A 27,187-nucleotide genomic window follows, 5' to 3' on the forward strand; every position below is an offset into this window, starting at 1 on the left:
GCAATTGGGGAGGTTACATCTTGTGACCTCCAGCTACATGACTCCTGAACCATAATTCTAACCTTGCAGCCAGTTTGTTAGTTTTATACAGGTGGTTTTGGTCCCCAAGCAAGGAGGGGGTTAGTTTTGGGAAGGGGTTGTTATCATCTTTGCTTTAAAGTTAAACCATAGGCCAGGTGTGGTGCTCACACCTGTAACCCCAGCACTTTGGGATTATATCTGCTGCTTGGATTCTCTTGCTTTGTATAGGTTCTGGGAGCAGCTCCTCTAGAATTTTGGTGATTTTTTTTTTTTTAAGCGGAGTCTTGCTTTGTCACCCAATCTGGAGTGCAGTGGTGTGATCTTGGCTCAGTGCAAACTCCGCCTCCGGGTTCAAGTGATTCTCCTGCCTCAGTCTCCTGAGTAGCTGGGATTACAGGTACACACCACCACGCCCGACTAATTTTTGTATTTTTAGTAGAGATGAGGTTTCACCATGTTGGCCAGGCTGGTCTTGAATTCCTGACCTCAAGTGATGTGCCCGCCTCAGCCTCCCAAGGGTTGGGATTACAGGCATGAGCCACTATGCTTGGCCCTGGTGATGTTTTTTTTTTTTTTTTTTTTATGGGGAAACTTAAAAGAAGTTTAGTGGTGTGAAAGTTGTCAGAAAGAGTTCTGATGTTTGTATGCCTAATAACAAAACTATCCACTATCACTGAGGCAGGAAGATCTCTTGAGCCCAGGAGTTTGAGCCCAGCTTGGGTAACACAGTGAGCCCTCGTCTCTACAAAAAATAAAAAAAATTAGTCGGGTATGATGGCACGCATTTGTGGTCCCAGCTACTCGGGAGGCTGAGGTGGGAGGACTACTTGAGCCCAGGAGGTCAAGGCTGCAGTGAGCAGTGATTGTGCCACAGTACTCAAGCCTGGGTGACAGAGCAAGCCTCTCTCTCTCTCTCTGTGCGTGTGTCTCTAAAGTTAGACTATAATTTTCAGCTTTTCTTTTTAAATATCCTCTGCATTTAGGGATATATGTTTAGCTCCCATAGTTAGCTTGGCCTACACCAGGAATGAATAAAGACACCTTGTAAGGTTAGAAGCAGGATGGAGTCAGCTATGTAAGATTTCTCTCACTGTCATAATTTTTGCAAAGGTGATTTCATATAGAGTGTTCCTAAAGATAAGGACCAGTTTCCTTGTCTTGTATATTGTTAAGAGTATGGTTGTTTGTGAAGGAAATGTGTTTCATAGTTCCTTTGTGGGTCTCAACATTCATCAAACAGTTCAACATGGAGTCGGTAGCCTAAGATGGAGTCACTGATGTTAAGTCTGAAACATTGCTAAGTTCACAATTTCTAATGTCCTGGTTGTATTATAAAAATGTGTATTCTGCAGTTATTTGATATAATGTTGTATATACATCTATTAGGTCAAATTTATTAATTGTATTGTTAAAATCTTATACTGACTGGTTTGATCTTGTCTTATCAATTATTGAGAGATTAAACCCTTGCTTTGAGTTCAATTTTCTCTTCTTTTTTTCTAGTTTCCTAAGGTAGAAGCTTAGATTTCTAATTTGATACTTTTCTTCTTTAATATAGGCATTTAATGTTATAAATTTCCTTTTAAGCACTACTTTAGCTGCAGCCCACAAATTTTGATATATTTTCATTTTCATTCCACTTAAAATATTTCTTAATTTCCCTTGAGGTTTCCTCCTTGACAATTAGTTATTTAGAAGTATGTCCTTTAACTTCCAAATATTTGGGGGGATTTTCCAGATATATTTCTGTTATTGTTTTTTAGTTCTTTTGTGATATTTTAGTCCTATTTTTTGTTTGTTATTTTCTTATTCTATTTTGTTTCTATATGGGTTTGGAATCTTTGTTTTTCTATTATTTTACTAGTTTACCTGAAAATTTTGATAATGCACTTTTAATAAACTCTGAAGTGAATTACTATCTTTACTATTTCCCTATAGAATGCAAGGCCTTAGGAAACTTTCACTCTAAATATTGCCCAACTTACATGCTTCTATTTTCCATCATTTTAATTTTGAATATCTAACTCCACAAAGCAGTGATTATCTTTTGTTACACGTCAGGCTCCCCTGAGAAACATTCTGCGATGGAGACTGGTGTACAAGTTGATTGGACAGTGGTTTTGGAATCAACATCTGTGTGTGTTTGTGGGGTGGGGTGGTGGGAGGCTGAAGGAAGTAGGACTGGTGACAGGGACAAGCTGTGCTCTGGTGCAGTCACAACAAGGTGCTCAGCCAATCTTGTGGGAAGTTGTGGAGCTGAGATGGCCCTGCAGACTTGTCTCTCACTGAGGCAAAGGGGCTCTCCCTTTGAGAGTAATTTTCAGATTGGGATTCACCTGAGTGCTATCAGCAGCTAGCTCTCCTAGCAGCTGGGGGAACCACTGCTTTAATCCTGAAAGGGGTGGAGGGAATCTGGTTGGTGCACTGTAGCATCCACTGGAATCCATTTGTGTGCTGCTTGGACCCTCTTGCTTTGCATAAGCTCTGGGAGCAGCTCTTCCAGGATTTTGGTGATGTCTTTTCATGGGGAAAATTGAAAGAAGTTTAGTGGTGTGAAAGTTGTCAGAAAGGTTCTCATGTTTGTATGCCTGATAACAAAACTATCACAAGAGATGGCAACAATCACAACCTTGCAAAGTCCATTGCAACCTTACACAAAAAATACTTCTGCAAAGGCATTTGCCCAGCAACTGTCTGTTCAGCCTTGAACTGGCGTCACCCTTGTTATTGACCCTGATAGCCAAGGATAATCATCTCATTTCTGTTTTTGTTTGTTTGAGATGAGGTCTCGCTTTGTCACCCAGGCTGGAGTGCAGTGGCGTGATCTTGGTTCACTGCAACCTCCGCCTCCTGGGCTCAAGAGATTCTCCCACCTCAGCCTCCTCAGTAGCGGGGACCACAGGCACGCACCACCACGCCTGGCTAATGTTTTGTATTTTGGTAGAGATAGGATTTCGCCATGTTGCCCAGGCTGGTCTCAAACTCCTGAGCTCAAGCAATCTGCCTGAACCTTGGCCTCTCAAAGTGCTGGGATTACAGGCATGAGCCACCATGCCCTGCCAATAATTTCAAAACAATTGTGTATAATCCTCCTCATTTTTCCTTTAAAAACTTTTGTCTTCCTTTACCTCCCTGAATATATACATAGTTTATTATGGCATACATATTCCCATTGCAAAGGCTTATTGCCAAATAAATATCTTTTTCTTTTAGAAGGTCTCTCTCTGTTATTTCGTTTAACAGTGGGATTAATTACAGCTCCCACTGCTACAACTGGTCTCTAGGCTGCACCTGTCCCTTACTACTCATTCTAGATTCCTCTTATTCTAGAGTAGTATTGCTGCTAGTCTAGTGGCTTACCCTGTGGTCTGACTCAGATCTTCATTCTTAAAGTTCTGAAAGCCTGGTTACCTTTCCCTTCTCAGGTTGTAATTGCGGAGTTTATAATTTACAATAAAAGTTGGGCCGGGCGCGGTGACTCACACCTGTAATCCCAGCACTTTGGGAGGCCGAGGCAGGTGGATCACGAGGTCAGGAGATCAAGACCATCCTGGCTAACACAATGAAACCCTGTCTCTACTAAAAATACAAAAAAATTAGCTGGGCGTGGTGGCGGGTGCCTGAAGTCCCAGCTACTCGGGAGGCTGAGGCAGGAGAATGGCACGAACCCAGGAGGTGGAGCTTGCAGTTGGCCGAGATTGTGCTACCGCACCCCAGCCTGGGCGACAGAGTGATATTCCGTCTCAAAAAAAAAAAAAATAGTTGGGCAAGGAGGCCGGGCATGGTGGCTCACACCTGTAATCTTAGCACTTTGGGAGGCCAAGGTAGGTGGATTACCTGAGGTCAGACATTTGAGACCAGCCTGGCCAAAACATGATGAAACCTCATCTCTACTAAAAATACAAAAATTAGCTGGGCTTGGTGGTGTTTGCGTGTAATCCCAGCTACTTGGGTGGCTGAGGCACAAGAATCACTTGAACCCAGGAGGTGTAGGTTGCAGTGAGCTGAGATCATGCCACTGCACTACAGCCTGGGTGACAGAGCAAGATTCTGTCTCAAAAAAAAAAAAAAAAAAAAATTGGGCAAGGAAGTGCCAAGAGACACCACAATGGATCACCTGGATGCCAAACATATTCTTCATCGCTAATCTTGATGATTAGGGTTAGTCATCCCTTCCGGGATAGTGAGTCTTTCATGCTTGTTAGTCTCTTAGCATGAGAAACGTGAAGCTGCAGCTGTAGCTTAAAGTTTAATGGGACACCCACTACGTTTCCTAGAACTGAGAACTAATATCTCTTAGCTATAGAGCTCAACGTGACAGGGACAGGAAGTACAGATTCCCAAAGTAGGTCACTAGGAGTGGCAGTGAACAGGGCAGTTTTATGTCCACTCCTGGGTTCCCAGGTTCATGTATTCTATGTATCAGAGACAGCACCATACCATGGTCATGTATACTGTCAGGGAGAATGGCAGCCCATTTCCACAGGGTTTCCAAATCGCATTTTAGAGCTTGCTGCCTTGAACTACTTCTGACAACAACTGTTTTAGGTCAGATTTCCTGGGTAACAGACTCTGAGGTGGAGATTTGTGTGCAGGAAGTTTACTGGGAAATGCGCATGGTCTCAACACCTGTGAGGTGAAAGATTGAAGAAAGCAGGATTGGCCAGAAGAAGGTGAATTGTGATATAGTCATAACAACGCTTCAGCTGATTTCATAAGAGCCTCTGGAACTGGGATGGCTGTGAAAAATTGTCCTCCATTGAGGCAAAGGGGCCAAGCTTCCCTATCCACATCAACCAGCCACTGGATGTGAACTGCTTCTGGGAAGTAAATGTGTCCCTTGGGCAAGGTGGCTCTTTTCAGTGGAGGGGAGTTGGTTCTCCTTACTTGCATTCATAATAGTTCATTTTGTGTTTGGTAATTTTCTTTTTAGGGACAGAGTTTCACTCTGTTGCCCAGGCTGGAGTGCAGTAGCATGATCATGGCTCACTGTAACCTGGGCTCAAATGATCCTCTCATATCAACCTCCTGAGTAGCTGGGGCTACAAGCACTTGCCACCATGCCTGGCTAACTTTTAGATTTTCGGGAAATAAGGATGGGGTCTCACTATGTTGTCCAGGTTGGTCTTTAACTGCTGGCCTCAAGCAATCCTCCTGCCTTGGCCTCCCAAAGCACTGGGATTACAGGCATGAGTCAATGCATCTGGTTGATGTGTTTGGTATTGTTTTCTGAGCTCCTAGTTAGTTAACTAGGAGCTGTGGAAATTTCAAGGACCTCCGAGGAGGATTGCTTATGCTTCTTCCACATCTCAATTTAGTTTATTTTCTCAGCTTGGAATTTCCTTGACTAGATGTGGTTATGTTAGCATGAACTTCAGGCCTGAGTGAGAACAGGCCAATGATTTTACACTCTTATGGGAGAATATTACTATTATTGTTGTTGTTAATTATTTTATGCCCTGAGCTATGGCAGAGGCAGATAGCTTTTGTGGTGGCTTCCCTTTGCTAGAAGGCAAATAATTAAAAGAAAGAGCCTACCTATCACTTTCGGGGATGATAGGATTATAAACCTAGAAGCCCCAAAATGCCAGTGAAAAAATACTAGAATTTATAATATTTTGGCAAGATGGCTGTGTAGAAGATACATATGCAAAAAGTATCTGTTCTCTGTACTATTTATAAGCACTTAGAAGTGGAAAGAGAAAAATATCTCATTCACATTAACAACGAAAAGTGCCAAATATTTAGAAAAAAATTTAATAAAAAAGGCACTGAATCATATGAAGAACACTATAAAATCTTACTGAAGTGTATAAAATAAGATCTGAACAAAGGAAAACTACATATATCCTGAGATTTAAAATGTAATATTATAAAAAGTTAGTTTTCCAAAAATTATTATGTATATTGACTGCATGATTATGTATATTGTAATCTCAATTCAAATCTCAACAGACTTTTGGTGAAAATTGATTAAAATATATTAAAAAATTTCATGAAAGAATAAATTGGAATAGGTTTATGAGACAGAACATGCAAATGTGGCAAAACATTAACAGTGAGTGGGTAGATAGGAAAGATACATGTGAGCTTATGATAATATTTTACAACTTTTCTGTAAGTTTAAATGACTTTTTTTTTCCTTTTTTTATTTGAGACAGAGTCTCGCTTTGTTGCGTAGTGCAATGGCACGATCTCGCCTCACTGCAACCTCTGCCTCCTGTTTCAAGCCATTCTCCTGCCTGAGTAGCTGGCATTACAGGTGCGTGCCACCATGCCTGGCTGATTTTTGTATTTTTAGTAGAGATGGGGTTTCGCCATGTTAGTCAGGCTGGTCTCAAACTCCTGACCTCATGTGATCCACCTACCTCGGCCTCCCAAAGTGCTGGGATTACAGGCATGAGCCACTGCTCCCAGCCTTAAATTACTTTTGAAAATAAACAGTTTAATTAATCTTTTTTTAAAAAGAGGATAACAAGGAAGACTTGTGATATCAGACAGCAGAACATAGCAAAAAGCTGCTGCAATGAAATCACTAAGGTGTTTCCGTCAGAACAGACAAATATGATAAGTTGAAGAGAAGACAAAACCCAGACAGAATTGCAGATGGATTAAAAATTTAAAATGAATAGCAAAACAATATGTGTTTATATAAATACAACAATTGATAAAAATATGGACTAACATATGGTAGATTTTTTTCTCTTTATTTTATTTTATTTTATTATTATTATACTTTAAGTTTTAGGGTACATGTGCACAATGTGCAGGTTAGTTACATATGTATACATGTGCCATGCTGGTGTGCTGCACCCATTAACTCGTCATCTAGCATTAGGTATATCTCCTAAAGCTATCCCTCCCCCCTCCCCCCACCCCACAACAGTCCCCAGAGTGTGATGTTCTCCTTCCTGTGTCCATGTGTTCTCATTGTTCAGTTCCCGCCTATGAGTGAGAATATGCGGTGTTTGGTTTTTTGTCCTTGCGATAGTTTACTGAGAATGATGATTTCCAATTTCATCCATGTCCCTACAAAGGACATGAACTCATCATTTTTTTATGGCTGCATAGTATTCCATGGTGTATATGTGCCACATTTTCTTAATCCAGTCTATCATTGTTGGACATTTGGGTTGGTTCCAAGTCTTTGCTATTGTGAATAGTGCCACAATAAACATATGTGTGCATGTGTCTTTATAGCAGCATGATTTATAGTCCTTTGGGTATATACCCAGTAATGGGATGGCTGGGTCGAATGGTATTTCTAGTTCTAGATCCCTGAGGAATTGCCACACTGACTTCCACAAGGGTTGAACTAGTTTACAGTCCCACCAACAGTGTAAAAGTGTTCCTGTTTCTCCACATCCTCTCCAGCACCTGTTGTTTCCTGACTTTTTAATGATTGCCATTCTAACTGGTGTGAGATGGTATCTCATTGTGGTTTTGATTTGCATTTCTCTGATGGCCAGTGATGATGAGCATTTTTTCATGTGTCTTTTGGCTGCATAAATGTCTTCTTTTGAGAAGTGTCTGTTCGTGTCCTTCGCCCACTTTTTGGTGGGGTTGTTTGTTTTGTTCTTGTAAATTTGTGTGAGTTCATTGTAGATTCTGGATATTAGCCCTTTGTCAGATGAGTAGGTTGCAAAAATTTTCTCCCATTTTGTAGGTTGCCTGTTTACTCTGATGGTAGTTTCTTTTGCTGTGCAGAAGCTCTTTAGTTTAATTAGATCCCATTTGTCAATTTTGTCTTTTGTTGCCATTGCTTTTGGTGTTTTAGACATGAAGTCCTTGCCCATGCCTATGTCCTGAATGGTAATGCCTAGGTTTTCTTCTAGGGTTTCTATGGTTTTAGGTCTAATGTTTAAGTCTTTAATCCATCTTGAATTAATTTTTGTATCAGGTGTAAGGAAGGGATCCAGTTTCAGCTTTCTACATATGGGTAGCCAGTTTTCCCAGCATCATTTATTAAATAGGGAATCTTTTCCCCATTGATTGTTTTTCTCAGGTTTGTCAAAGATCAGATAGTTGTAGATATGCGGCATTATTTCTGAGGGCTCTGTTCTGTTCCATTGATGTATATATCTGTTTTGGTACAAGTACCATGCTGTTTTGGTGACTGTAGCCTTGTAGTATAGTTTGAAGTCAGGTAGCATGATGCCTCCAGCTTTGTTCTTTTGGCTTAGGATTGACTTGGTGATGCGGGCTCTTTTTTTGGTTCCATATGAACTTTAAAGTAGTTTTTTCCAATTCTGTGAAGAAAGTCATTGGTAGCTTGATGGGGATGGCATTGAATCTGTAAATTACCTTGGGCAGTATGGCCATTTTCACGATATTGATTCTTCCTACCCATGAGCATGGAATGTTCTTCCATTTGTTTGTGTCCTCTTTTATTTCATTGAGCAGTGGTTTGTAGTTCTCCTTGAAGAGGTCCTTCACATCCCTTGTAAGTTGGATTCCTAGGTATTTTATTCTTTTTGAAGCAATTGTGAATGGGAGTTCGCTCATGATTTGGCTCTCTGTTTGTCTGTTATTGGTGTATAAGAATGCTTGTGATTTTTGTACATTGATTTTGTATCCTGAGACTTTGCTGAAGTTGCTTATCAGCTTAAGGAGATTTTGGGCTGAGACAATGGGGTTTTCTAGATATACAATCATGTCGTCTGCAAAGAGGGACAATTTGACTTCCTCTTTTCCTAATTGAATACCCTTTATTTCCTTCTCCTGCCTAATTGCCCTGGCCAGAACTTCCAACACTATGTTGAATAGGAGTGGTGAGAGAGGGCATCCCTGTCTTGTGCCAGTTTTCAGAGGGAATGCTTCCAGTTTTTGCCCATTCAGTATGATATTGGCTGTGGGTTTGTCATAGATAGCTCTTATTATTTTGAGATACATCCCATCAATACCTAATTTATTGAGAGTTTTTAGCATGAAGCATTGTTGAATTTTGTCAAAGGCCTTTTCTGCATCTGTTGAGATAATCATGTGGTTTTTGTCTTTGGTTCTGTTTATATGCTGGATTACATTTATTGATTTGTGTATATTGAACCAGCCTTGCATCCCAGGGATGAAGCCCACTTGATCATGGTGGATAAACTTTTTAATGTGCTGCTGGATTCGGTTTGCCAGCATTTTATTGAAGATTTTTGCATCAATGTTCATCAAGGATATTGGTCTAAAATTGTCTTTTTTGGTTGTGTCTCTGCCAGGCTTTGGTATCAGGATGATGCTGGCCTCATAAAATGAGTTAGGGAGTATTCCCTCTTTTTCTATTGATTGGAATAGTTTCAGAAGGAATGGTACCAGTTCCTCCTTATACCTCTGGTAGAATTTGGCTGTGAATCCATCTGGTCCTGGACTCTTTTTGGTTGGTAAGCTATTGATTATTGCCACAATTTCACAGACTGGCAAATTGGATAAAGAGTCAAGCTCCATCAGTGTGCTGTATTCAGGAAACCCATCTCATGTGCAGAGACACACATAGGCTCAAAATAAAAGGATGGAGGAAGATCTACCAAGCAAATGGAAAACAAAAAAAGGCAGGGGTTGCAATCCTAGTCTCTGATAAAACAGACTTTAAACCAACAAAGATCAAAAGAGACAAAGAAGGCCATTACATAATGGTAAAGGGATCAATTCAACAAGAAGAGCTAACTATCCTAAATATATATGCACCCAATACAGGAGCACCCGGATTCATAAAGCAAGTCCTGAGTGACCTACAAAGAGACTTAGACTCCCACACAATAATAATGGGAGACTTTAACACCCCACTGTCAACATTAGACAGATCAACGAGACAGAAAGTTAACAAGGATACCCAGGAATTGAACTCAGCTCTGCACCAAGTGGACCTAATAGACATCTACAGAACTCTCCACCCCAAATCAACAGAATATACATTTTTTTCAGCACCACACCACACCTATTCCAAAATTGACCACATAGTTGGAAGTAAAGCTCTCCTCAGCAAATGTAAAAGAACAGAAATTATAACAAACTGTCTCTCAGACCACAGTGCAATCAAACTACAACTCAGGATAAAGAAACTCACTCAAAACCGCTCAACTACATGGAAACTGAACAACCTGCTCCTGAATGACTACTGGGTACATAACGCAATGAAGGCAGAAATAAAGATGTTCTTTGAAACCAATGAGAACAAAGACACAACATACCAGAATCTCTGGGACACATTCAAAGCAGTGTGTAGAGGGAAATTTATAGCACTAAATGCCCACAAGAGAAAGCAGGAAAGATCCAAAATTGACACCCTAACATCACAATTAAAAGAACTAGAAAAGCAAGAGCAAACACATTCAAAAGCTAGCAGAAAGCAAGAAATAACTAAAATCAGAGCAGAACTGAAGGAAATAGAGACACAAAAAGCCCTTCAAAAATTAATGAATCCAGGAGCTGGTTTTTTTGAAAGGATCAACAAAATTGATAGACCGCTAGCAAGACTAATAAAGAAGAAAAGAGAGAAGAATCAAATAGACGCAATGAAAAATGATAAAGGGGATATCACCACCGATCCCACAGAAATACAAACTACCATCAGAGAATACTATAAACACCTCTACGCAAATAAACTAGAAAATCTAGAAGAAATGGATAAATTCCTTGACATATACACCCTCCGAAGACTAAACCAGGAAGAAGTTGAATCTCTGAATAGACCAATAACAGGCTCTTTTTTGTTTTTTAAATTTTGGTGGGTACATCATAGCTGTGTATATTTATGGAGTACGTAAAATGTTTTGATACAGGCATGCAATGTGAAATAAATACTTTATGGGGAATGTGGTGGTAGATTGTTAATATGAGTTGCCAGGATGATGTTTGGCAGGGAAGAAATGAGGAGGAAGAAAGGGAAGCCATTCCTAAAAGGAAAGGAAAAACTACCATGTTCACAAAAAATAGGATGTAAGATTCTATCAAAGGTGTTGATGTAAAATTATGTAAATATGTTTATTTAAAAATAAACATTTTATAAATTAAAAATGAAAAATCAATTAAAATTTGCATAGAAATTTTGTTAGCTTCTTGGTAATTACATGTGTATTGGTTTGTTTTAGCTAATATTCAGTTAAAAAGGTAAAATTTATTTTAGTATCTTTTAAAATCATTTTTGTGTTATAATTTATATTTCCATGCTTGCATTTTTTGGTTGATACTATCCCCAATTCACACAAATGAATCAATGGTTCATTTAAGTATAAAAGCAGTGATATAAATAGTAATGCAAACATAGCAATCCAAAATAAGCCCATATAAATTGCAAGCAGGCCTTTGGTGTGGGATATAGAATGTGAATCTATAATGCTAAGTAACTTTGTAAGGACTTTTGGACAAGCAGCTGAAAAAGAAAAATGCCAATAAAAATCACTCCCTTTCTAAATCTTAATTACTTTAATTAACTCTTTAATTTGGTTAAACATTTTCATGAAATTTGGGTTTCAAGATCTAGCATCATTGTCTACCTAGTGATAATTTTCCTGAATTATGAGAGAAAGTAGAACAAGATGAGGATATAAGTGTATTTTAAAATAGAGACAGGGTCTTGCTCTATTGCCCAGGCTAGAGTGAGTGGCACAATCAAAGCCCACTGCATTCTTGAACTCCTGGGCTCAAGCAATCCTTGTACCTCAGTAGCTAGGACTATAGGCACGTGCCACTATGCCTGGCTAATTTTTATTTTTTTTTGTAGTGACAGAGTCTTGCTATGTTGCCCAGGCTGGTCTCCAACTCCTGGCCTCAAGTGATCCTCCTGCCTCAGCCTCCCAAAGTGTTGGGAGTATAGGCATGAGCCACTGCAGGCACAAGGTGAGGATATTAACTGTAAGATGTAATGGCCATTATGACTGTGGCTCTCAGGGTGTTCCCTCTAAATGGTAGGCCTAGGCTCTGTCTAGAAACTCCAGCTCACCTACAGACTACAGTTTCAGATGGAAAACGTGCCTTGAAACACATGCTTTCAATTTCTTTATTTTTAGAAATAAAGACATTTTAATTTTATTTTTATTATTATTATTATTTTTTGAGATGGAGTCTTGCTCTGTTTCCCAGGCTGGAGTGCAGTGGCACAATCTTGACTCACTGCAGCCTTCACCTCCTGGGTTCAAGCGATCCTCCTGCCTCAGCTGCCCGAGTAGCTGGGATTATAGACTCCTGCCAGCATGCTCAGCTAATTTTTGTATTTTTAGTAGAGACGGGGTTTTGCCATGTTGGTCAGGCTGGTCTCGAACTCCTGACCTCAAATAATCCGCCTACCTTGGCTTCTCAAAGTGCTGGGATTACCGGCGTGACCCACCATGCCCGGCCTGAACTTTTTATTTTATAAATAAAGAAATTTACTTTTAGAAATAAAATTTTTATTTTGTTCATCTCCAAAAAGGTGATTTCTGGTTTTAGAAACCTGGATATTTCCCCACAGCATCTGAGAGAATGAACATAATTTTCTAGTCTATTTCTAATAAAATCTAGGTAAGTGTATTGTAAATGCCTCTTCACTATCTTGATTCAGCTCTCGACCTCCATGCAGAGCACCCTGAGTAAACCTCTCTGGAAAGGGAGATTTTGGAGGAGCTTTCTTCCTGGACAGGAAGAGTTGAGCAGGAGCTTTCTTCCACGAGCTGTGCTTAACGTCTTTCCACATACTTCCTCTTTCAGTGCTGTGATCATTGTGTATTGTTCTCCTTTGGACAATCTCCAAGAGGCTGCATCTTTCTCTGGATGTTTGCAGTTGTTCCCATTAGACACTTTCTATCTTCTTTTTCAGATGACCCCCAGGTATCCTATTTTACGAACATTTCTAGGGAAATAATGGTTCCTTTTGCCGGAGACATGTTTATTTTCTTTTCTGCACTTTGTTGTGATTCCTGACCTGTATGCTTATTTTTATTGCTTATAGGGAAGGGCCAAGGTATAATCAAATGATAGGCAAGCAGGCAGCTGCCTTAGGTCTTGACTTGGCTGAAAGTGTAGAAAACCCCTGTGATTCTTGAGACCCTGGCCCACCCTTTTACTCTATCACAGGTAGTCAGTCAATAGCCTAGGGCAGGAGGCATTTTGCACAAGACTCCCACTATTGGAAGGACTAGTCCTCAGGACTAGCTTTTCTTATCTTTCCCTCTCCCACATGGTTCAAGGTCACCCTCAGCCATATTCTCAACAAAGCTTAGCGTGATAGAATTCCCATTCCTGTCGTGTACCCTTGCAGTGCCTCTGGGTGGAATGCGGAGAAATGGAGTGGCTCCACTTCTGTTGTGTTTCTGAACATGTATCTCTTGCTATCAGAACTTTCTGCTCATCCCTTCTGGCACACCAAGATCCTCCACATTCCCTTCACTCATGCCATTTCATATACTGGTTATCCATGGTATAGAAGACAGGATTTAACTGAGAGGACTTTTCCCTGACTCTGAATACATGTAGGAGATAACGATATGGAAGACCTTCAGTTTGTAAGTCTTAAATAGATTGGTTGGGATAAATGTTCCCTGAAACATAAGAAATCAAGTTGCTGGGCGCAGCGGCTCATGTCTGTAATCCTAGCACTTTGGGAGGCCGAGGCCCAGGCAGGCAAATTGCCTGAGTTCAGAAGTTCGAGACCAGCCTGGCCAACATGCAGAAACTCCGTCTCTACTAAAAATACATAAATTAACCGGGCATGGTAACACGTGCCTGTAGTCCCAGCTACTCGGGAGGCTGAGGCAGGAGAATCACTTGAGCCTGGGAGGCAGAGGTTGCAGTGAGCCAAGATCGCGCCACTGCATTCCAGCCTGGACAACAGAGTGAGACTTGGTCAAAAAAAAAAAAAAAAAAAAAGAAGGAAGAAGAAGAAAGAAGAAATCAGGTTTAGAGATGAGGACAAAGAAGACGAATGGTGGCATGAAGGAGCTAATAGCTACTTGTCACCATGACATGAAGCTTGATGCGAGCAAATTAAAGGAACTATTCAGAACTAGTATCCTCAACTCTACTTGCTCAGGGGCACTGACCTTATAGAGATTCCAGACATAAGCTTATTCAGCCTTAAAGTCCAATCTTTCCACTGGCTTGGGTCCTTCCCACTTTCTGTGGCCAACTCTGAGGTTATCTACAAGTTATTGGTCTTAGATTTATGTAATGTCTCAATGCCAGTGCAGTATTTGGTTATTTACGGTAGGAGTGGTTAGGGGTGGGGAATCTGATAATAGCTCGTAGGATAGCTAGATTCTTTTTTTTTTTTTTTTTAAAGACAGGGTCTCACTTTGTCTCCCAGGATGGATGGAGTGCAGTGGAGTGAACATGGCTCACTGCAGCCTCGACCTCCTGTGCTCAAGTGTTCCTCCTGCCTCAGCCCCTCAAGTAGCTGGGACTACAGGCACATGTCACCATGCCCAGCTAATTTTTTTTGTAGAGATGGGGTTTTACCATGTTGCCCAGGCTGGTCTCAAGCTCCTGGGCTCAAGTGATGCACCAGACTCGGCCTCCCAAAATGCTGGGATTACAGGTGTGAGCCACTGTGCCTGGCCTAGATGCTTTCATACAGGCTTTTCAATTATGCATTTTCCTTAAGTAGGAAGTCTTAAGATCCAAGTTATAGCAGATTGTTGTAGTCTATGTTCCCATATTCTATTCCTATTTCTGAGCCTTCAGTCATGAGCTACCATATTAACTAATTCTGGGCCTTGTTACATGGGTGGATTGGTTGGACAAGTGCCAGCTCTGATCCTGGGACTGTGGCATGTGATGACATACACCCCCTCTCCACATTCTGTATGTCTCTAGGGGGGAAGGGGGAAGCTCGGTATAGAACTTTATTGTATTTTCTGATTGCCTCACTTCTTATATTGCCCCCATGCCCTTCTTTGTTCCTCAAGTAACCAGAGACAGTGCTTCCCAGAACCAACCCTACAAGAAACAAAGGGATAAACAAAGCCAAATGGGAAGCAGGATCATGGTTTGAACTCTTTCTGGCCGGAGAACAATACCTGGTATGGACTAGATACTGGGAGAGGGAAAGGAAAAGTAGGGTGAATTATGGAAGGAAGCTGGCAGGCTCAGCATTTCTGTCTTGGCATGACCAGTCTCTCTTCATTCTCTTCCTAGATGTAGGGCTTGGTGCCAGAGCCCCTGAGGCTTTCTGCATGAATATAAATAAATGAAACTGAGTGATGCTTCCATTTCAGGTTCTTGGGGGTAGCCAAAATGAGGTTCTTTGTCCCTCTGTTCCTGGTGGGCATCCTGTTCCCTGCCATCCTGGCCAAGCAATTTACAAAATGTGAGCTGTCCCAGCTGCTGAAAGACATAGATGGTTATGGAGGCATCGCTTTGCCTGAATGTGAGTTCCCTGCCTCCTTGTTTCATCCATTCCTCATACGCTTCTCTCCTCCATCCCCTCTTTCTTCCACTTCGCCCCTCCACTTTTACTTAATTATCTAATCATCCTCTTTTCTGCTCATTTGCATACTCTTTTATTTCATGTATGTATATATGTATGTATTTATTTATTTTTGAGATGGAGTTTCGCTCTTGTTGCCCAGACTGGAGTGCAATGGTGTAATCTCGGCTCACTGCAACCTCCGCCTCCTCGGTTCAAGTGATTCTCCTGCCTCAGCCTCCCAAGTAGCTGGAATTACAGGCACCCACCACCATGCCTGGCTAATTTTGTATTTTTTGTAGAGACAGGGTTTCACCATGTTGGCCAGGCTGGTCTCAAACTTCTGACCTCAGGTGATCCGCCCTCCTCAGCCTCCCAAAGTGTTGGGATTACAAGCGTGAGCCATCGTGCCTGGCCCCATTTATTTTCCTATCCTTTCTTTCTCTTATTGTCTGATTTTTTTTGGAATTCTGCATCTCATCAAGAAACTCTGAGCTTTGCCATCTTTGGAGATTGGCTGGAAAGCATTTTTGTCTGAGAATTACAGTTCCTCCTTTATGCAGATCCTGTACATCTCTGTGGTATCTCTTTCTCATCTTTCCCTCAGTGATCTGTACCATGTTTCACACCAGTGGTTATGACACACAAGCCATAGTTGAAAACAATGAAAGCACGGAATATGGACTCTTCCAGATCAGTAATAAGCTTTGGTGCAAGAGCAGCCAGGTCCCTCAGTCAAGGAACATCTGTGACATCTCCTGTGACAGTGAGTAGCCCCTATAACCCTCTTTCTCTGTTTTTCTGAGGCCTGCCCTTGGGATAATCTCCTTTTTAGTGCCAAGCAGACCTCAGGCTTCATTGCCTTGGCTGGGCTCTATAAAAATTGTGGGACTTGAATTGGCAGTACTGAGTAAGAAGCTGGTTGGATTTTTCATGGTCATCAAATCCCCAGACAGTTCCTTGAGGTTCAGTGGTAGACAATCAGAGCTGTCTGAGAGTCTTGGAATCTGATTGCCTGCATTTTCAGGGTAAGTCAGTTGATGAAGCTGATGACTCCTCCAGAGATATCCCAGGGAAATGAAGGAAGTCCCTACCCAGGGTTAGACATTACCACATTGGTCCTTTCATATAGAAAGACAACAGGCACAAGCCTTGAGTTTAGAGAACCCACTGGATCCAGGGGTTAGGGGAACTCAGTGCCTTTCTGGGTAATACTTGTCAGCTGTCTCAATCCTTTCCCTGTAACTCCTGCCAGAGTTCCTGGATGATGACATTACTGATGACATAATGTGTGCCAAGAAGATCCTGGATATTAAAGGAATTGACTACTGGTGAATCCTTATTCTATTTTCTATTTCCCCATCCTCCTTCTCCTTACCCCATTAGCCCAGCACCCCTTTCCTCTTACCCTATCTCTTGGTCATTTAATCTAGAATACAGTGTCTGAAACAAAGCTTACCTAGAGACTCAGGTTTCCGTTATTAAGCCTCTCTCGCTCCGCTCCTTGGTAGTAATTTTCCTAATAAGGGGTTGCCTAATGGAGGGCTCCGACCCAGGCCTCCTTTCACTTAGACTTGGACATCTAATTCCACTTGTTTAGTTCTATGCCCTAAAGCAAGCTGTTGGTAACATTGCATCTCTTTTTTAACCCTACAATTTTCTTGGATATTTTTTATGGACTGTATTCCACTTGATGGCTTGTGTCCCTTGACATCAGGCCAGGAATGTCTTTCTGTAATTCTCATCCACGCTCTTCCACTTCAGCCCTCCTGGGAATGAATGTAGATGGAAATTCAAGCCAAGATTCAGTCAGCTAACTCACCTTGTCCCCTTCTCCATTATCAGGTTGGCCCATAAAGCCCTCTGCACTGAGAAGCTGGAACAGTGGCTTTGTGAGAAGTTGTGAGTGTCTGCTGTCCTTGGCACCCCTGCCCACTCCACACTCCTGGAATACCTCTTCCCTAATGCCACCTCAGTTTGTTTCTTTCTGTTCCCCGAAAGCTTATCTGTCTCTGAGCCTTGGGCCCTGTAGTGACATCACCAAACTCTTGAAGACTATTTTCCAGGGATGCCTGAGTGGTGCACTGAGCTCTAGACCCTTGCTCAGTGCCCCCGATGGCACTTTCACTACAGCACAGATTTCACCTCTGTCTTGAATAAAGGTCCCACTTTGAAGTCACTGGCTGTAATTTTTTTCCCCCTGGAGGGAAGGGGAAGAAATAGGATGAGTAGGTGGACACTGAAGCCATAGGTCATAGCCACCTTCCATCTCTACTGAAGAAGAAGTAGGCTGAATTTACAATAGAAAGGTGAAGGTTACTGTCTGTACCAACTCAATGCAACAAACTTTTATTGATCACCTGATCTATTCAAGGAACTGTAGAGGGATCCAAAGTTGGCTAAACACTGGCCGGATGCAGTGCTTCCACCTGTAATTCCAGCACTTTGGAAGGCTGGGGTGGGCAGATCGCTTGAGGTCAGGAGTTTGAGACCAGCTTGGCTAACAGCAAAACCCTGTCTCTACCAAAAGTACAAAAATTGTCTGGGTGTGGTGGCAGGCGGCACTCGGGAGGCTGAGGCAGAAGAATTGTTTGAACCTGGGAGGCAGTGGTTGTAGTGAGCTGAGATCGCGTCATTGCGCTCCAGCCTGGGTGCTCCATCTCAAAAAACAAAAACAAAAACAAAAAACAAAAACACAAAGTTGGCTGAATAGACTTTTCCCTCAAGGACTAATGGGAAAGACAAGATAAACATTAATAAATAGTTATAATATAAGGAAGAGAGTTATAAGCATCATGAGAGAGGTTAGAAATGTGCGCTGGGCATTCACAAAAGGAAAGATAACTTATCATTGGAGGGGATGTTGGGAAAAAGGAATCAAGAAAGGGTGCCTGAAAGGGAGAACATTTAGGCTGGTTTTAAAGTCTGTGTGGGATTTTGACAAGTGGAGATGTGGGGTGGGAAAAGGAAGAGCATGGACGGGAACCCAGGAATCTGAAATGGGTGACTTGAGGGGGTTGAAGGATTTCTTTATCCTTCATGAGGAGCTGTGAAGGGAACCCTTCCTGTCTCTGGAAGCCAGAGAGAGAACAGGGACCTTGACAGTCAGCACAGTGGTGCTGAAGAATCTGAGAAAATGGGACCTTTTGGTTTGGACCCTCTACTCCATTATTTCTTCTTGTGCTGTGCTTGTTTTTAAGAATGTTTGCAGAACTTCATTCATTTAAATAATTATGGGATATGTGAAAGAAGAAGAATCAGGAAATTTGGGTCCTAAAATCTGTTTCTGCTACTTATTGAGGGTCTGAACCTGGGCAGGTCATCTCTATTCTCTGTGCCTCAGTTTCCTCATCTTAGAATGAGGATTTTGGTCTAGATAGTTTTCTGAGATCACTTCCTGCTTTAACAATCCAGCATTCCAAACTACAGTTTAATTTGTCACACTCTGAATGAGCTGAGAATGACATTCGCAGTGTTGCTCAGCTCCATAGCCCTGGCCTTCATCCCACAGAGAAGACAGGAAAGTTCACCTGTGAGGGCAAGTACACCGTATATGAGTTCATGATCTTCAGGAGCCATTGCTGAAGGAATTGACAGTAAGAGATTTATCTGTAGAGAGAACCTTAGCCTGAGGTCAGAAGATCAAGAACAGATAGAAGCCAGGGAACTGGCAGGAAAGACATCTTTTTCTTTTTTTCAATTATTCATTTGTTACAGTGGGTTATGATACAAATGTTTATAGATGCCTACTCTGTACTAGTACTACAGAGCAGTTTTTCTGTGTTTATATTCAGTTCAATTGTAGTGTGTTGAGTTGTAAAATAATCCATGTATTAAATCAAATAAACAAACAAAATGCCATGTTCTTTGGTACAAGCAACACTACAAAAGGCATTTGGGGTCTGCATTTGGAATTCTCAGGCAAACTCTCTCTTGTTCCTAGTCTGTACTTATTTTCCCCACACTAGCTTATGTATATATATTTTTTGAGATGGAGTTTTGCCCTTGTTGCCCAGGCTGGAGTGCAGTGGCACGATCTCAGCTCACTGCGACCTCCACGTCTTGGGTTCAAGCGTTTCTCCTGCCTCAGCCTCCTGACTAGCTGGGATTACAGGCGCCTGCCACCATGCCCGGCTAATTTTTGTATTTTTAGTAGAGATGGGCTTTCACCATGTTGCTCAGGCTGGTCTTGAACTCCCACCTCGGCCTTCCAATGTGCTGGGATTACAGGTGTGAGCCACAGTGCCTGGCCTGTACATTTTTTAAATTTCAATGTCTAATATGGTGTCCACTGAATTAAGAATTCTTTTGAGAAAATGAATCAATAAATCTATACACTGCCTCCTTTATCCAGTGAGGTATGGCTGGATCAGCTTCATGACATACATGCCAGTAGTCTTCTTCACCTTCTCCTCCTCCTCCTTTTTTACAAATAAAAATTGTATATGTTGAAGGTGTACAACTTGATGTTTTGTTATATGTATACACTTAAATGATCACCACAGTCAAGCTCATTAACATATCATCGCCTCACATGATTACTTTTCTTTTTCTTTGGGCATAGAAGCAGGCTTGATAGATGCAGTTCTCTTGGCATTTGGGTAGAAGCAGGACAGGAAACTGCTGTTCTCTTCCTGAGAACTTTCTTGAGAGCTGCATAGGAGGCAGCATGGCAGCTGAGCATCTGTTCTGCTTTCTCTACCTCTGTCTCTTTCCCTTAGGCCTAAAATGAAGCTCTAAGCCAAGCAAAGGTCTGAAGTCATCCAGACTGATTGGGAAGCAGGTAGGCTCCAGGGAGTGGCTCTCAGAGAGCAGACCATTTACTGAGCTCTGTGTGAGAAAGACTCAAAATGGTTCACAGCAATACAGAGTTTTGTTCTCTCCTCTTATCCTGCTTTCTCCTCCCTGCTACTTTTCCCTGACACCTATCTTGTTGTGAAGACAGGAATTGCATTAGATAAAATCAAATCTTTTTTATTTTTTTTTGAGATGGAATCTTGCTCTGTTGCCCAGGCTGGAGTGCTGTGGCACGATCTTGGTTCACTGCAACCTCCGCTTCCTGGGTTCAAGCGATTCTCCTGCCTCAGCCTTCTGAATAGCTGGGATTACAGGCATGCGCTGCCACGCCCAGCTAATTTTTGTATTTTTAGTAGAGACGGGGTTTCACCATGTTGGCCAGGTGGGTCTTGAACTCCTGCCCTCAGGTGATCCGCCCTCCTCAGCCTTCCAAAGTGCTGAGATTACAGGCGTGAGACACTGTGTCTGGCCTCTTTTTTTTTTTTTTTTTTGATGGAGTCTCTCTCTGTTGCCCAGGCTAGAGTGCAGTGGCGTAATCTCAGCTCACTGCAACCTCTGCCTCTCAGGTTCAAACAGTTTTCCTGCCTCAGCCTCCCAAGTAGCTGGGGTTACAGGTGCCCACCACCATGCCCAGCTAATTTTTGTATTTTTAGTAGACATGGGGTTTCACCGTGTTGGCCGGGTTGGTCTTGAGCTCCTGACCTCAGGTGATCCACCCACCTCAGCCTCCCAAAGTGCTGGGATTACAGGCGTGAGCCACCATGCCCAGCCCCAAATATTTCTTTTCATGTTTCTTCTCCCACTTCTCCTTCTCTCTCATCCATTCATTTTTTTCATTTATTGAACACTAATTAAGAGCCTATTAGGTGACAGGAGGTACTAGATATTGGGGATACAGAAGCTATTAGAGGTTTTTCTCTTAAGACCCTTATACTTTAGAGGAGGATACTCCCCTCCTCCCATTTCCTGGGATCATGCAAGAGAAAAGACTTCAGGTGATCCACATTCATTCCTTCCTTCACTGCTTGATTTGTCACCAAATGGTTATTGAGGATATGCTGTTTGCTAGGTACTACTTTACTTATTTATTTGTTTATTTAGAGATGGGGTCTCACAATGTTGCCCAGTCTACAGGACAGTGGCTATTCACAGGTGTGAGCACAGCACACTACAGCCTCAAACTCCTGAGTTCAAGAGATCCTCCTGCTTCAGTCTCTCGAGTTGCTGGGACTACAGGGATGTGCCACCACACATGGCTTAGGCTCTACTTTAGCTGCTACTTGTTAAGGATGAAGATAGGAGGAGACACTCTTATTTTATTTGATTTCTTTTCTTTTTTTTTTTTGACAGAGTTTTGCTCTGTTGCCAGGCTGGAGTGCTCACCGCAACCTCCACCTCCCAGGTTCAAGCAATTCTCCTGCTTCAGCCTCCCGAGTAGCTGGGACTACAGGCATGAACCATCACACCAGGCTAATTTTTGTATTTTTAGTAGAGACAGGGTTTCACCATGTTGGCCAGGATGGTCTTGATCTCCTGACCTTGTGATCTGCCTGCCTTGGCCTCCCAAAGTGCTAGGATTACAGGTGTGAGCCACCATGCCCGGCCTATTTGACTTCTTTCTAAGTTGTTATGGGATGTAGATCTTTCCAGGGACTTTTTGGCATGAGAACAAAAGAGGAGTTGGGTCACAGTGCCAAGATGGGACTATCCCAGAATGCAGAAGGACATTTGCTAGTGGTCTGATAGGTCGATTTACCTTTTGTGCATAGACATAAGTAAAAGGGAGAGGGAGAGGCAGGAAGAAGAGGGGTCAAAAAGGCAAGAAATGAGAGGAAAAAGTATTAGCTGTAGAAATGGCCAGGATGCCCTGGATGCCCTGAGGATTTTCTTGTATAATGACTGGACCCCCTCTGATGGGTGCTACCTGCTCTGTGAGAGTTTCCTCATTGCCTTTGGCTGGGAACAGGGCATTGGAGGAAGAGAAACTAAGGTCTCTGTTTTGGAAAGAGATGAATGTTGAGATAGCTGAGTGGTGATAGCTCTTCCTCCCTCCTTTTTTCCCCATAACTTTTCCTCCTGCTGAGGCAGGGACGCTGGGCTACAAGGGAAGCCTGGACTTCCTGGCCAGCATCCTCCTCAGAGCCACCTTTACCTCCTGGTTCTTCAGACTGTAGATGAGGGGGTTCAGCAGGGGGGTTATCACACTGTACTGCACGGAGAGCACTTGCTCTAGGGCTGAGCCAGATGCTGGAATCATATACCTTGAAGGGAATTGTACAGAAAAGCAACTTATGACAATGGTGACAATTCTCACTGTTGGCAGCAATAATTCATCCCCTCCCTGCAAAGACTCTGCAAAGGAGGTCTTCAGAGCTGACTTTCTCTGGTGGCAGCATCTAGAAATGGCTGATCTGTGAAAAGTCAGTCATTTCTGCCTTCAAACACTTCCAAACATAAGTGAGCTCACACAGAAAGTTATAGGAGCTGCCCTGAGGAACAAGCAGTTCTGCAGCATATCAAATGTTGCAGGTTAGAACAGAATTAATATTGGGGACAGATAAAAAGTAAAACAAAAAAATAGAATTAATAATAATTTCATACATTTCCATAGCATTTCATACTCTTCAAAGCATTCTTCCTTAATAGCTGTGATGATCATATGAGGAATTTTTCTCTTTATACACAACAGTACAGAAACGCAATGTTCTCACCTTGTGATGACTGTTCATGTAAAACTGTACACTTAGTTTAAAATATCGTCATTATTCCCAACCTTCATGGCCCTGGGAATTACCCTCAGAATCCTTGCCTGTTATTTGTATAAAGTTGAGTGGAACAAACATTTGCCCTTTTAGTTGCATTTTTCTTTGGTTTCGAAAAGAAGCCAAAACTGGTAAAATGGGAGATAAAAATGTGTTAAGCACATAATATAATTCCAAAATAATAAGATTAAAATCTTGGGTACATTTTGCTAAGTACCACTCGGAGTATCTTCCAAAGAAGCACTAGTATTATTATTTATTTGCAGTGGCACCATCATTATTGGAATAGACTATGCCAAGGATGTTCCTTGTGGGTTCCAATGTGTTTGGTTATTAAAAAAATAGTCATTTTACTGTTATTTTTTGTCATCTAAGTTATTCTTTCTAACATTTCTATGAAGTAAGTAGTCACATCCCTCATGGCAGATGAGGAAACTGAGACAAAGGGAGATGAAGAGATTGGTGCACAGCTCCGTTAAGCTCTCCTGGGCTATTTATTTATTTATTTATTTTACTTATTTTTTTTTTTTCTTTCCTAGCCACTGGACTACAGGTACTGGACTATTCTTACCACCCATTTCCATCCTTGGCTTCTCTCTGAATCACAGGCAGGTGAGAAAAATATTGAACAATTTGTGCAAATCCACCTTCAATTTACTAGTAGAAAGCACAGGCATCGATTGTTTTGTCTCCTGGTGAGGGAGGACTAGGCAGCCAGAGCTGTCGATGTCTGGGAGGCATGGTAAGGAAGGGCACGGATCTCGGTCCAACTTATGGCTCCATTACTAGCTTGTTCTGGGACTGCTGAGAAATTACCTGATTACTCCCCAAACTCAGGTTCTTTACCTAAAAGTGGGTTGATAATATTTCTCTTGTAGTGTGATGGATACTCAAATTGGCTTGGCGATGTAAAGCAGCTTGTGCATAGTAAATGGCTAGTAAATTGCTACAACATATGTAAGCTTTGGCGACATCTCCCAGTAGGAAATAAAGATGGCATATGTTTCAAAGAAAGGTTTTATTTTTTGTCTAACACTGAATAAAAATCTAACAAAGGTTCTCTGATTTCTTTTTGCGAACTCCCAAATCTTAGGTTAATGAAGTAGAAAAATCTTTATCTTGGTCTAAATTCATTTTCCAGAATGGACAATTGAAGCCTTAGAAAGAAAATAGATTCTGTTTTTTTTTTTTTGACCTAGTCTCACTCTGTCACCCAGGCTGGAGTGCAGCAGTGCAATTTCCGCTCACTGCAACCTCTGCCTCCGAGGCTGAAGCAATTCTCCTGCCTCAGCCTCCCGAGTAGCTAGGACTACAGGTGCAAGCGACCACACCTGGCTGATTTTTATATTTTCAGTAGAGATGGGGTTTCGCCATGTTGACCAGGCTGGTCTCCAACTCCTGGGCTCAAGCGATCCACCCACCTCAGCCTCCCAAAGTGCTGGGGTTACAGGCATGAGCCACTGTGCCCAGCTGAAAATAGATTCTTTACAATTCATACAGCTAGTCCATGGTAGAGCCAGCACTAGAGCCTAGGCCTTTTGAATGTCCTGCTATTTTGTAATGCTCTCTTCTGCCAACGGAGACCACTTAGGGTAAGGAATATCCCACATTTATATTCAGGGGTGTAGTATGACATACCTGAGAACTCCTGAAGTATAAAAGATGGTGACCACAAGGAAATGGGAAGAGCAGGTGGAAAAGATCTTGCTCCGACCTGTGGCAGAGTTGATCCTCAGGGCTGTCATGATGATACAGCTGTAGGAACCCAGCAAAAGGACAAGGGTGCCAAGGCCCAGGACTGACATGGTAGTGAGAATGGAGACGATGCTAGCGTAGGGGTCCGAACAGGTCAATAAGAGCACCGGAGGAAGCTCGCAGGCAAAACTGTGGATGACATTAGGGCCGCAGAAGTGCTGCTGAGCCAGGAGGAGGGTGTTAATTAGGCCAGTCCCCATTCCTATGGCCCAGGATGCCCCCACCAGGCCAGCACACACCCTCCTGTTTATAATCACCACATACAACAGTGGATGACACACAGCCTGAAACCGGTCGTAGGCCATGACCGAGAGAAGGCAAGCCTCAGTAGCTCCAGAAAATATGACCAGGGATATCTGAGTGAAACACTCAAGGAAGGATATTGTCTTCCCCTTAGAAAGAAGGTTCTCTAGCAGTTTAGGCACAATAATTGAGGAATAGAAAGCATCCAGGAAGGAGAGTTGTCTCAGGAAGAAGTACATAGGGGTGCAGAGGTGGGAATCAGTACTGATCACCAGCACCATCAGCAGGTTCCCCAGTAGAGTCAAGAGGTAAATCACCAGGAACAGAACAAAGAGCAGCGCCTGAACCTGAGGGTTGTTGGACAGTCCTAGGAGAACAAACACAGTGACTGTGGTCATGTTGCTGACTTCCATGGAGCATTCAGGTTTCCCCTTTGACTGACAAGAACTGAAAAGAATGCTCCAGTGGGTTATCAGTGGCAGGGCATGCCTGGGGATGAGGCATTGGCAGTAAAGCTTCAAGGCAGACCCAGGACAGATTCTGTAGCAGAGGAAGCCTTGCCATGTCAGGCTGAGTCAGTCCTTTCCAGCTCAGGGCAGTAACCAATTGGCCGTGGTGGAGAAGGTGGGGAGGAAAAGTTCAGAGAATCAGACCTAGAAAGGAAGGAGAAGAAAGCAGCAATTATTCAGTCTGGAGAAGGAAGGGAAGGGAGTTGGGACTCCTGAGTGCTGAGAAGTGCTATTCTCTACTTCCAAAAGGAACCGAGCTCAAACCACAGGAAGGCTAACTGGCATAGTGAATAAGCAATAAACATTTTGGCTGACCATCTGGGTGGCAGACCATGATGAGTGTCTGAGTGACTGATAGAAGTATTATGAGACCTGGTCATGGTGCAAATTGTCTCTCAGCCACTGTAAGCTCATAAGCCACTTAAGTTTCTAAAAAAAAAAAAAAAAGTCTGAGAAAGATAGATGGTTTCTAAAGTTCATTCCAGATTAGATTTTTTCTTTTTTTTGAGACAGAGTCTTACTCTTTTGCCCAGGCTGGAGTGCAGTGGCACGATCTTGACTCACTGAAGCCTCCACATCCTAGGTTGAAGCTATTCTCGTGCCTCAGTCCAGCTTAGATTTTTTTAAATTTAATTTTTAATTTAATTTTTTTCTAGGGATGGGGTCTCATTATATTGCCCAGGCTAGTTTCAAACTCCTGTCCTTAAGTGATCATCCCTCCTTAGCCTCCCAAAGTACTGGGATTACAGGTGAGTCAATATACCTACTACCAGCTTAGAAATTAAAAAGATGGGGAAACAGTCTTCCTGTGGTGTTTCTGGTACTAAATAGAAGCCCCTTCTCCCATTCTGTGTCAATCCAAGTAGAAATGACACATGAATGTACTGGTTTCATAGAAGCCAGGCAGCGGGAAACCCTTGAATAGAAATGAGGACTGTGAACATTGGTCATTCCAAGGCCTTCCCATTTCAGCGTTTCTGTGAATCTATGATGCCCACTGTTTTCACTGCAATTTCAGGTCTAACATGGGCATCCACAAAGACTATGCTATTCTTTGGAATATTTGGAAAAAGATTTGGAAAAAGCCAAATCAAACTTGGATATTTTTGTGCATCAGAAGGAAGTTAAAGACCAAAAATAGGGGTGAGAAATAAAAGAACACCTGGTGAAATGGACAGTTAGAGGATTTAGTCTAGATCAGAGGAAGGTAAAGTGGTTAGTCCCCCTCCCCTTGATGGTTAACTCAGGAAGGTTATCAATGAGAATCTGATCTCGATTCATGACTTGTACCCTCATGGGTTCCCAGAGTGGGTAGTTTTAGGAGAAGATTGATTTGAATGAGAAGGAAATTTGCCTTCACCTGGGCTCCCTAGGCCAACGAGGTGCCCTGAATGGAGGATCCCTGTATGGCATCCTTTCCAAGAGTGGAGCAAAAGCCACAGATAGGAGAGGGCTCTGTGGGCTTCTATCGGCTTTGTCTTTCCTTTAGAGAATGCAGGGGTGAAACTTCTGAGCAAGGAAATATCCCCATAGCCTTTCTGTCCAAGGGGAAGCCTTGAATCTACCTCCCAAATAATAATGGCCAGAGGGACTTGGTCTCAGCTCTGGGACTTGGTCTCAGCTCTATGCCTTGGAGAGTGAGGGAGGTCCCTGGAGAGGTCCTTAAGCAGGAGGCCTGTTCTGATTCTGAACGGGTTCTCCAGGGCCAACTACTTCTCCCTTGTATCATTCTCATT

General features: G+C 42.4%; 2 protein-coding genes across 2 annotated transcripts; one reads left to right on the forward strand and one right to left on the reverse strand.

Annotated features, from left to right (window-relative positions):
• Positions 1-13,378: 13,378 nt before the first annotated feature.
• Positions 13,379-17,564, forward strand: LALBA (lactalbumin alpha). Its single transcript, XM_004053050.4, has 5 exons — positions 13,379-13,484; positions 15,195-15,346; positions 15,993-16,151; positions 16,641-16,716; positions 17,231-17,564. The coding sequence occupies exons 2-5, from the start codon at positions 15,214-15,216 to the stop codon at positions 17,289-17,291; spliced, it is 429 nt and encodes a 142-aa protein (XP_004053098.1). The 5' UTR covers positions 13,379-13,484; positions 15,195-15,213; the 3' UTR covers positions 17,292-17,564.
• A 4,716-nt stretch (positions 17,565-22,280) lies between these two features.
• OR5BS1 (olfactory receptor family 5 subfamily BS member 1) lies at positions 22,281-25,355 on the reverse strand. The gene is made up of 2 exons (XM_019038364.3): positions 24,583-25,355; positions 22,281-22,443 (listed from the first exon to the last, which is right to left on the reverse strand). Exons 1-2 carry the CDS (start codon positions 25,353-25,355, stop codon positions 22,281-22,283), a joined length of 936 nt encoding a protein of 311 aa, XP_018893909.2.
• Between the last annotated feature and the right edge of the window lie 1,832 nt (positions 25,356-27,187).

This window comes from Gorilla gorilla, chromosome 10 (assembly GCF_029281585.2).
Source record: "Gorilla gorilla gorilla isolate KB3781 chromosome 10, NHGRI_mGorGor1-v2.1_pri, whole genome shotgun sequence".
NCBI lineage: Eukaryota > Metazoa > Chordata > Mammalia > Primates > Hominidae > Gorilla > Gorilla gorilla.